Source organism: Suncus etruscus, chromosome 3 (assembly GCF_024139225.1).
Source record: "Suncus etruscus isolate mSunEtr1 chromosome 3, mSunEtr1.pri.cur, whole genome shotgun sequence".
In the NCBI taxonomy this organism is placed as follows: Eukaryota; Metazoa; Chordata; class Mammalia; order Eulipotyphla; family Soricidae; genus Suncus; species Suncus etruscus.
The window spans coordinates 64,853,168-64,865,232 of NC_064850.1; the positions used below are offsets into that span (position 1 = coordinate 64,853,168).

Below are 12,065 nucleotides of genomic sequence, written 5' to 3' on the forward strand. Positions count from 1 at the left end.
TTTCCATCCATACTCCTGCTACAGGAGCCCCTGAGAGGAAGGGAGCAGAGTATTCTCTGAGGGTGTTGCTTGAAATCTATTAGTGTCTGGCTGCTGATTCTGCAAGGAAGTCACCTTTGGAAATGCCTGTCTGATGTGAGAAGAGGATGAGGGGCATGGATGAGGAAGGAGGTAGCAGCACTGATTCCCTGCTCCCTTCCTGGCACTTTTATATCCAGCACAGTCCTGTTTGCATCCCAATCTAGGGCAGACTGCTAAGAATCTGGAAGCCGGTGGAAGGTGCAAAGCACAGACAGCTACAAGGCTTAGCAAAGCTGAAGCCACATTCAGGCACATAAGGTCTCGCATGTTAAGGAAGTCTGAGTAAAGTACCGTATTTTCCGGCGTGTAAGACGACTTTTGAAACAAAAAAAGTCAACCGAAAATCGGGGATCGTCTTATACGTCGAGTATATCCCAAAAAATGTTTCAATATGCCGCTAAACAAAAATTGTCTGAATATTGCCACAAAACGAATTTTCCAACTCGATCCTGCACCAATCACTGCCAGGCTGCTCGGACCGCCTCTCTAACTCAGCCAATCCAAGCAGGCCTTTTATGCATGCAAATTAGACAATGTTCTGGACCCGAATCTACACTGTAAAAAGCCTGCTCAGATTGGCCAGAAAGGAAGTCTATGACAGTATAACCTTTGAACCTTTGCTTGTTGTGATTGGCTCACTGTGGTACATACAGTTGCTGTCTTATACAGCGAATATAGGCCTAAACCTATGTTTTAACTGCAAAATTAGGGGGTCGTCTTATACGCCGGAAAATACAGTAAGTGTAGATCCCAGTGTGTAGAGGGGCTTTGGGATCATGGTCTGGGTCTTATTGGAAAGTAGCTGACAAAGTGGCCTGCTGTCTGAAAGTTCTCAGTCCAGCTTCCAGAAAGAAGGTGTGCTCAGGGCAGCAGGAGGAGACTGCAAAGCCAAGAGGGCCAGCTGTGTCTGCTGCCACCCATGACTCACACCTTTCTCACGCAGGATCTCAACCCCAGTGGAGAAAAATCAGCCGGGGTGGGCTGCCTCTAACCATGTCTCCATCTGCAGGGGTTAGGGTGAAGGCAAGCGTCTTAAACTTCCTAAGGCAGGGCAGTCCCCAATCTTAGCCCCATCAATGCTGGACCCTCTGCAGGGTGACAGGTACTGTTTCTGGAGAGGAGAGTCCCCACTTCTCCTGCCAGGCAGGGGTGCCCAGGCTGGGGCATGAATTGAGTTGAAAGGACCAGGGGAGAAGGCAAGGCCTAGAAGTGATGGCTAACCTTTTGAGCCCGAGTGCCCAAATTGCCACACAGTGCCCGATCCTCCCAATGGCCAGTCTGGCCCTGTTGCCAGGTGAGCTGCAAAGCAGACACCGGCACACTCACCCCCCGCCGCGCCGCATATCTTACTTGCAGACCTTCCTGGTGGCAGCTGCAAGGCCTTCGATTGCCACTGCTAGCACGCGTGCCATAGGTTTGCTATTGAGAGGGAGGAATAGGAGGGCCAGGCATCAGAGGGCAGGCCTGAGTGGGGTGGGGGAGGCTAGGAGTGGAGGGGAGTGCCCCCTGCTGGGAGGAGAGCAGCAGGGGGCCTGGAGCAGCTCCAGATGGCTGGAGCTGGGAACAAAAGGAGACAAGAGAGGCTGGAGAGGACTGAGGAGGCTGGCTCTCAGAGGCTTCCAGAATGAAGAAACCAAATCAAATTCTTACTTGGAAGCTGGCCTAATTCTGGCCCAGAGACAACCATACTGTGTTTCCCAAAGACTTGGAACCAGCCACCTCAGAAATTCTGCAGCCCCCAAACCCCAGGCTGACACACTGGGGCTTGACTCAGATGCTGACACTTGCTTAGAAATTGATTTTGATCCCCTTCCCTGACCTTTGTGTCTGTCATAGGTAAAACTGTAGGTTGTCATGAGTCACTTCTTAGGATCATTATCAATGATCACGGAGAAAATAGAGTTTAGAGCCTCCGCTCCGGCAGGCTAACATGGCAGCCTCTCCACCAAGACCAGGAGGGGGACAGCATGCCTATGGCCCCTCAAGAGCCTGATGTCCCAGCACCCACATTCTCTGCATTCTATTCCAGGATCCTTTAAAGGAAAGCTCTTAATTTTTCTTTGAAAGAAAAAGCACAAATTGAGCAGACAGTGCTGGATTGGATGGTTAGACGCTCTGACCAGCATGTCATCATAGGCAATGCCAGTTCTGTGGAAGGGACCACCAATGTGCCAAGGTTCAGGGCCCATATACAGGCAGAGATCAATCCTGGGCCTTAAACATGGACAGTATATATGGTCCACCTTCTCTCTTGGGGAACCCTCTTTGCAATTAGAGAACCTCCCCCTACGCTCCCACTCCACCACTGCCCCAGTACAATATGTCCTTGAATAAAGGAAATCTTTGTTTTGTCGATATCATCCTTTTATAATGAGAAAAACATCAATTCTGGCTGACTTTGAAGGAAGTTACATCATATGTCATTTTCTTAAGGTCAGTTTCCAAGAATCTATGGAGGACTCTGACTCTAAAAAGGGCTCCCCCAAATTGTATAGGAGTGAGGTCCCACCATGACCACCAGGATTCAATGAGAACACCTGGAAGTCTGTGAAAGAACCCTGTGATCAGATGGATTTCCCAGGGGACCCCAGAACACAGTTCTAAGTAAGTTGTTGCTTAAAAGGACTGGTTGGGGCCAGGTCAATAGTACAGTGGAAATAGTACAGTGTGTGCCTTGCACACAGCTGACCCAGGTTCTATGCTCAGCATCACATATGGTCCTGAGCCTGCCAAGAGTGATCTCTGAGTGCAAAATCAGGAGTAAGCTCTGTACACTGCCAGGTGTGCCCCCCCCCCAACCAGAATAAATACATGTAAGTAAAAGGACCCACTAGAAACTGCTGTGATAACAAAACAAGTGCCTGGAACATCTATGTGCTGCCAGCCAAAGGCTCAGGTTCACTTTGGCATTTTCATGATGAGGTAATGACTAATACCCCACTGTATAAATCAGGAACCGGTGGGGCCCTTAGAAACGGGTCTGAGACCATGGCATATGGATGTGGAAGCTTTTTGTCCAAACCAGCTCAGGATTTGTACATGCCCTGCACACCTTCCAGTTGCTCTGGCCTCCACATCCCTCTTGCCCCATCTCGGAAGCAGAGAAGACAACTGGACAGAGAGCAAGAAGAAAAAATCACCCTGGCAGAGGGTAATGACCACATGGGACAAGGAACCCTCTCTGAAAAGTGGACATGTACTGCTGGCTGTGGCCTGTGGTCAGTGGCCTGTCAGTTGCGATCATTCCTCCACCTTCCCTGTCAGAACAGCAAGAAATTTTCCCCAAAGAACCATGAGTGGTCTCAGCAGTCCATCTGCTTGCCCCAATGAGGGGTTCTTGGATTGACCTCTCATCAGCGAAGGTTTGTCACTCAGGAGATTCTTAGTTTGTGGAGGCCATGCCAGGGGGTTCCCAATTTTCCAAAGGCAGCAAAAGCCCACTGGCCTTCTCCACTGGGGAGGATGACCTCCTATTCTCCAAGCCCGAAGGTCCCAGTCTACTGATGAGGATGATGCCATGTTTTGTGGCCATTCAGATGAAGGAATAGGAGAAACATTTCCCCTCTTCCTACCTTGCAGGGGCACAAGATAGCCCCACTCACCTTCTCTGCTTCATTCAGCTTCCTCTTGGTGACTGCAAACCAGGCTGCCTGCCAGCCTGCCGTGGGAAGGAAGACTCTGGAGCCCCCAATTGTGCATAAGTTGATCAGCCTGTGTCAGAGAAGCAGAAAGCCCAGGTTACATGGCACAAGAGACAGAATGTCCCCACAGCATTCTCCGCAGGAATGTCAGCTCCTTTCATTTAAAGGGGAGCCCAGCTAATAGCACCTTTGTCCCAAGGTCCAAGCACATGGGGAGTAATGGGACAGACTCGGCTGGGGCTTCAACATGGCCATGGACAAAGGATGGTAGAGGTTCACTCCTGGGGTCCTCAACAGAGCCCAGCACCAGATCTAATCACTGATCCATCTTCACTGAAAGAAGTGAAAGCCCAGCTTGAAGAATCTTCTTCTACCCAAGGAAGAATGTACCTATGTGCCTATAATATCTCATTGATTTCTTCAGTTACTTAGGAGAATTATTATCTTTTCCTTCCTCCTTCCTTCCTTCCTTCCTTCCTTCCTTCCTTCCTTCCTTCCTTCCTTCCTTCCTTCCTTCCTTCCTTCCTTCCTTCCTTCCTTCCTTCCTCCCTCCCTCCCTCCCTCCCTCCCTCCCTCCCTCCCTCCCTCCCTCCCTCCCTCCCTCCCTCCTTCCTTCCTTCCTTCCTTCCTTCCTTCCTTCCTTCCTTCCTTCCTTCCTTCCTTCCTTCTACAGAAAAATCAAATCAGGTTCAACATAAATAAATCTACAAAACACTGGAAGGAGATTTCATTTTAGAAGCAGGGATGGATTAGTACTGGCCATTTGCTAACTCAGAAGGGAACATGCCTGAGCATGTCACTCTGAGCATATCCACTCACAATGCCTCGGGTTCTTCTTCTGTGAAATGGGGAGAAGGAATAGTAAGAAAGTCAGGAAGTGCACGTTCAAGTTCTAGTTCCAGCTTTTGGGAGATCCTTAACTTTTTGCAGTACCGTTGAGACAGCTCCTCAGTCATTTTGCATCAACACTGAAATTTGCCAGCAGGAAATGCAAAACTTCATCCTTGCAGAGGGGAATATGGTACTACCAATCAAAGCAAGTATGTCTTTAGCTTTGACCCAGAAATTTCTGTTCTAATTATATTTGAAATGTATTCGATATTTGCAAAGCCTATGTTGCTATCATCAAGATTATTATGAAGCTAAAAATTGTTACAAAAAAGGTGCTATTTGTGTAAGAAAGGAGAGGGACAGATACATACTTAAAAAAAAAAACAAAATGATAAGGTGAATAATAATTTTTGTTTGTTTGTTTCTTGGGCCAGACCTGGAAGCACTCAGGGGTTACTCCTGGCTCTGTACTCAGAAATCACCCTTGACAGGCTTGGGGAACCATATGGAATGCCAGAAATCGAACTCAGGTCGGCTGTATGCAAGGCAAACACCCTACCGCTGTGCTATCACTCTGGCCCAGGTATAAAATAATTTGTTTTTGTTCTTGTTTTTGGGTCACACCCGGTAGCACTCAGGGGTTACTCCTGGATCTACACTCAGAAATCACTCCTGGCAGGCTCAGGGGACCATATGGGATGCCAGGATTCAAACCACTGTCCTACATGCAAGGCAAACGCCCTGCCTCTATGCTATCTCTCGGGCCCAGAAAATAAATTTTAAGAAAACTCTAGGATAAGGTTTAAGAAGACAAGAAGGGGAAGATGTGAACAGGGCAGGGAAAGAAGCCACCCTTTATTGTGTGTGGACTTCAAGAGTTACACCCAGGATTTCAGAGGCAAATGTTCTACCAGACTCACAAGCATGGCCCAAGAAGCTATACTTTGAACACACCTTGTTTTGTGGATTTTCTTCGAAATACGTAAATATTTAATATAATTACAAGACATATTATAATTTTGAAAAATTTTGGGAATTTTTTGAGAGTTTAGAGTTTATCCCCAGCTCCAGGTTCGAATTAGGGTGAGGCATGTAGGCATGAGCAAAGCATGTACTCCAGCCTATTGAGTATCGTCCTGCCCTTTATTTGCTTATTTTAAAAGGACCACCCCCTAGAGAGCTGGGGTAGGGGTGGGCCCTGTGGTGCCAGAGATCCAACTCAGAGCTCAGTATTTTTAGTGTTATTACTCTGAGAATTTGGAATCTTTATGGTGAGCTTAGTTAAATGAATTATAATACCGGGTTGTGATAAGATTATCTTAACAAAAAGAAATATAAACAAAAGGATGATAATATAGGGTGAAATTTTTATATTCCTTATTGGGAACCGGAGTGCTTAAGATAAGACTTATCTTAAGCTCTCTCTCTCTCTTTTTCCTTTCTTTCTTTCTCTCTCACACACACATTTTTGGGTTCTATGTGGTTTATGGGAGGCCAAGAAACAAGGATCCCCAGTTACACATAGCATAACTGACTCCAGCCCCTCCACAGTGAGATACTCCTGCTGCAGCAAATATTCAAGATTTGTGATGAGCAGAGAGCACTTCCCACAGCACAAAGGAAATGGCTACAGATTCCCAGGGTCAGGCTTAATGACCCAGAAGTCAACTAGAAGAGTTCCAAGTGACAAGGATTCAAGCCAATCATTAACAAGGATTCAAGTTATGGTCAATTAAAACATACAAATATTTAAAACCACTAGAATACTAATAATATCTCCAAACTCTAAACAGTCGTTCATATTAAGTATTTGTGATTTCAACATCTTTTTTCTTATACCCAGGTCACATTCCACATTCTACATGTTCCACAGTGTTGGAGAGATTGGGGTGGGGTCGGGGATGGGGAGACAATTCCTAGTAATGCCCCATTTGACCAGTCATGCTTGGAAGATCATGAAGTGCTCCTGAAGTCATGCATGTGCCAGGAGAGAACCCAAGACCACTCATATTTTTGGGTCATACTTGGTGGAGCTCAGGGATATCTGGCAGTGTTCAGGGGATTGAGTGCCAAGCTTCCACATACAAAGGACGACTCCAGCCCTGAGCCATGCCCCCTGTTCTCTGAGCAATTACCCTATATTGTTGAAGAGGCCAGCAGGTACATCAGGTTTATGATATTATTCTCTCTTTCCTCAGACATTTTCAAAACAAACATTTAAATGGTTGAATAGGAAACAAAATCACAAGCATATTAATCACTAAACTTTTTCTCCTTGAAACACTCTTTAATCAGAAAACTATAATATTATATAATAAAGGAAGTCTCTATCACCCCATTTTACATGGGAGAAAACAGATGTTAAGAACCATTGAGTATGAATTCAAAACCATATGTTCTTATCCAAAACCCCTCACTTCCTTAAGTTGCCATAAGTACTTCCATTTGAACATCTGAGTTAATAAAATCTTCCTGCTCTCCCCTCTCGGAGACCTCTGGGATTTGCTAAGAAGCAGTATCTGGGAAGGAAATTTGGAAAGAAATATTGATGCAAAGATTTCGCTGGCACTTAAAAACTAGGATCAGGTCTGCTGGGGTTTCTGTGAGAAACAAGTGAGAAATCAAATGAAGCGCTAGGTAGATGGTAGAACTGAGTGATGAGCAAGATGCAATGCTTTTCTCAGCACTGGATTACTTCAGCCTCACAGACAAGTGTGACTTCCAATCCAACTGTAGGCAGTCCACATGATCCTGGAAGCATTACATTACATTACCCATGTAATCCACATCTTTCAGGAAGAATAGAAGAGGCCCTGGGGAGGGATGGGCCAAGAAACCTGATAGCCAGACTGAGAAGAGAGACAAAGAGATGGAGCCATGGCTGGAGGAGACTACATCAGTCTGCTGGGCACTTGGGCACTGCCAAGTTAAGTGTCTGGATATGAGCACAGGCTGGGTTCCTCTAAATGAGGCTTCCTTCCTTCCTTCCTTCCTTCCTTCCTTCCTTCCTTCCTTCCTTCCTTCCTTCCTTCCTTCCTTCCTTCCTTCCTCCTTCCTTTATCCTTCCCTCCTTACTTCCTTCTGTCCTTCCCTCTATCCTTCCTTCTCTCCATCCTTTGTTCCTTACTTCCTTCTGTCCTTCCCTCTATTCTTCCTTCTCTCCATCCTTTGTTCCTTATTTCCCTCTATCCTTCCTCCTTCCCCTCCTTCCTTTCTTCCTCCCTTCCTCCCTTCCTCCCTCCCACCCAAGGACTCACACATGCAGGCTTCTATTGCTGCCTCACATTTAAGGTATCCTCTCTTCAAGATTTCCCATCCCTTATACAGTCTAAGCAGGTCTGGAGAATTTAATATTTTCTCACCTTGCAGCTCTGATATATGTGAGTGTCTAATTTTGAAGAACAAGTAAGTGTCTTTTCCTGGTATATTTGCTGCCAGTTCTGAAATACTTCACCTGGACTTAGAACAACGACTCATTATTTTCCCCAGGTTCTTAATTTAGCATTTGAAATCATTTTAAACCCCCTCCCATATAATCCCGTCAATGCTATAAATCTTAAAGACACAAAATAGTGTAATGTCTAGCAGGTATGAGTCATGTCAGGACCCATCCTGCCCCTGGATCCCAGTCCCTGCACCAAACTGAGGGTCCCAGCAATGCAAACAAAAGATAAATGTAGAGAAAAATCATAAGATGACAATTGTACTCTCTCCCCACTTGCTCTTTTCAATAAATACGTATCTTAGACCGTTTCTGGCATTACTCTGTGTAAATATGTCTGTTACTTTTAGCAAATTCATAGGATTTCATTATGTGAACATCCAACGAATCTCTGTCCTACTGATAGACATTTAGGTTTTCATAATCTAATGTCCTACTGTTCTTAGATAGATATTTAGGTGTTTGAAATCCAATGTCCTACTGTCCTCTGAGAGACACTTTTTGTTGTTGTTGTTGTTGTTTGGGGCCACTCCTATTGTTGTGTTTTGGCCACTGTTTTGGGGCAGTGCTCAGGGTTTACTCTTGGCTCTGCACTCAGAAATAGCTGCTGGCAGGCTTGGGGGGACCATGAGAGATGACGGAAATCAAACCCAGGTCTGTCCTGGGTCGGCCGCATGCAAGGCAGACACCCTACCACTGTGCTATCTCTTTGGCCCCTCTCAAAGATATTTAGATGTTTATAACCAATGCAAGTGCATGTGGTGCAGGGGCAGTGCATATCCTTGGCCTTGCCTAAGTTCAGTCCTGGCTCCAGCTGGTGTGACCCAGCTCCCCAGTATTGCTGGAAGTGGCTTCCATAAAATCAACATGGACAAAATAAATAAATAAATAAATAAATAAATAAATAAATAAAAACCCACATTCACCCAACGGTTACTAGAGATGAAAGAGAGGGGTTGAAGAGGGTAAACTCTTGCGGTGCGTGGAACTAGGCTTTGATAAGGAAGCAGATAAAGCAGATAAAGATGTCAGACTAGAAAGCTGCACACGAAACACATAGAAGAAAAGTACATGAAGGGAAACATAATAAAAGATTATTATTATCACATTATCCTATGATTTTTCTTGTGTTTTCAAATAAACTCCTCATTTGTTCTTGTTTTTCTTGGTAGGGGGGATCATTGAGCCACACCCAGTGAGTGGTGCTTACTCTGGATTCTCAACTCAGGTATCACTTTTAGAGGTGCTTAGGGGCCATAAGCAGTATGCAGTACACAGTACTAGGTATAGCGACAAGCAAGACCAGTGCCTTAATACTTTCTCCAGCTCAACTCTTCATTTGTATTTTGATTTCCTAGTCAGTGTCAGCTTGAGCACAGAGGTGTGGTCCCATGTTTCCATGTCCTCTATGGTCCAGACTATGTCAGGCCCAATGTAACCATTCATTCTCCATGGACTGAGAACCAATATCTTTTTTTTTTTTTTTTTTTTTTTTGGTTTTTGGGCCACACCCGGCATTGCTCAGGGGTTACTCCTGGCTGTCTGCTCAGAAATAGCTCCTGGCAGGCATGGGGGACCATATGGGACACCGGGATTCGAACCAACCACCTTTGGTCCTGGATGGGCTGCTTGCAAGGCAAATGCCGCTGTGCCATCTCTCTGGGCCCGAGAACCAATATCTTATCTTAGGGTCTGGTGATACTGCTAGGAACAAAACATGTTAATCAATATTTAGGGTACAAAGTATACCCTGAACTGACTGAAAATGAAAACACAATATACCCAAGCAGTGCTTGGGTCAGGGAAATGACTACATACATCTAACAGGAAAAAAGTTCATAATCAGTAAAACATGGTTTCCTCCTCAGGAACATTGGCAAAAATAAGTTAGTTCTAAGATAGAGCCACTGCCTTGTGAGGTCTGAGGCCACGAGTTCAGTCCTTGCCACTGTTGTTGTGCTCCTCACTGACACAACACAGAACAGTCAAGAGTGTGGCTCACCCAGACACTTCAACAATGACAGCAGTGTGTGTTTATGAGGGAGGGGGGGAGCGGAGTGTGGGGTAAAGAACACAAAGAAAGAAGGAATTAATTTCTCTTTAGTGAAAATAAAACAGAAAAAAAATAGCACCAGTCAATCAAATGAACCGATTCTTTGAAAGATCAGTACTACAGAGAGACCTATGCAAGACTCCAGAGAAGGGGAAGAAGACTGTCCCCTTAGGAGTCAATGAGGGATGGACACATTACAGGCCCTGAAACCATCAACAAGACCCTAAGAGCATACAAGAGAAATTTCTCAGCAGAAATGTACTGATTCTCAGAAAACAGACTATTGCAGTTTCAGCACATAACAGATAACATTATTCACTTTATAATTATTGAAGAAATTGAAGTCCTAACTGTGCTTTGGTGCTGGCTAAGGGGTCACACCTAGATTGTTTCTTGGGGTACTTTCATCGGTGCAGCACTATGCAGTGCTGGAAATCGAGCCCAGGCCTTCTGTATGTAAAGCTTGTGCACCTTCCTGGTCCTAAAGTCATGGTTTTAAAATGCCCAAAAGGGACAAAGAGAAAGTACAAGGGTTAAGGTGCATGACTTGAATGCAGTAGTCAATTCAATCCTTGGCACACCTGAGAATAGCCAGGTGTTGCTTGAACTCCCACCCGAACCTCCCAGCATCAGTAAGGTGGTCAGGTAATACCAAGAGCTGTCAACCCTGCACAGCACTGCATTTCTGAACTCTTGTGTTGCAAGTCAGCCCCTGAAGAGGTTGACTGATGGAGGGATGGAGGATAAGACCTTTCTCCTCCAGCTCGGACCACGCGTCTATTACCCTGTTCAGTCGGCGGTTCTGAGGAGAATGCGGCGGGAAGAAAGCCAACAGGCAGTCAGGCTTCCGAAGAAAACAGCTCTTTATTCCGTGAAGAGGCTGAAGCCAAAAGGCCTAAAAATAGGCCTCAGGAAAAAAGCCCCTCACCTTCCACAGACCCTTGCTTTTATGCCCCAGAATCAAGTACCACCCAATGATGGGATCACCCTAGGGTGGGAGCAGAATGCCAGGTCACACCCTAGGGTAGGGCACAATCACTGATCAGGGTAGGGTCAGTAACATAATAATCCCATAAAAATGTTTACAAACACAACACCTTGAATAGAAACATCTGGTCCAATGGGCCCAAAATACCTAGGAGATATAGAGGGGCCTTTCAGTCACTAAGCACCACTTGGAAGTCCTCCTATCAATAAATAAAACAAAAACTCCTCAAATAGAAAGCTCTAGATTCGAATAGTTTCACAGGAGACATCATTATGCATCTATTAACATTGTTCAAAGATTCACAATATCATGTTCTAGAGAATGTATGTTAAGTAACCAGACTCACAAAGTTCCTAGTAGAAATTCCTTGTACATTTATATAGGAAAGTTTGGCAGCCCTTAGAAAGTTAAATATGGGCCCGGAGAGATAGCACAGGGGCGTTTGCCTTGCAAACGGCCGATCCAGGACCAAAGGTGGTTGGTTCGAATCCCGGTGTCCCATATGGTCCCCCGTGCCTGCCAGGAGCTATTTCTAAGCAGACAGCCAGGAGTAACCCCTGAGCACTGCCGGGTGTGGGCCAAAAACAAAAACAAAAACAAAACAAAACAAAACAAAAAAAAGAAAGTTAAATATATATTTTCCAAGGGACCCAAAAACTGTACTCCTAGAAATTTGCCCAAGAGAATTAAAAACAAAACAAAACAAATGCTCATATGCAGATATTTTCAGAAATTTGATTATTAATTGCTAAAATTAGAAACGAGAGAAATGTCTGTCAACAGGTCAGTCATTAGGTCAACTCTGTGCCAAGTACAATGGGCACCTTGTCGGGGGCCACCAACAGGATGCAAAGCAAAGGTACTGAAGTGACAGCACTCAGTGAAATATACCGGTCACAGAGGCTAACATTGCACCTGTGTGACATCCTGTCACAGGTATGTGACCTTCCCACAAGAAATGGGAAAGCTAAAGGACTATAATAAAGGTCAAAGAATACGGGGGGGGGGGGGGGCCCGTGGGGAAGAGGA

At 45.4% G+C, this 12,065-nt stretch overlaps 1 protein-coding gene across 16 annotated transcripts in view; it reads right to left on the reverse strand.

Moving 5' to 3' along the window:
- The window catches only part of NFASC (neurofascin), a 182,133-nt gene that overhangs the window by 79,340 nt on the left and 90,728 nt on the right, over positions 1 to 12,065 (reverse strand). For all 16 annotated transcript variants that reach the window (XM_049770601.1, XM_049770590.1, XM_049770602.1 and 13 more), the window contains exon 2: positions 3,654 to 3,792. In XM_049770601.1, coding sequence (XP_049626558.1) covers positions 3,654 to 3,792 — 139 coding nt within the window. The remainder of the gene's footprint in view (positions 1 to 3,653; positions 3,793 to 12,065) is intronic.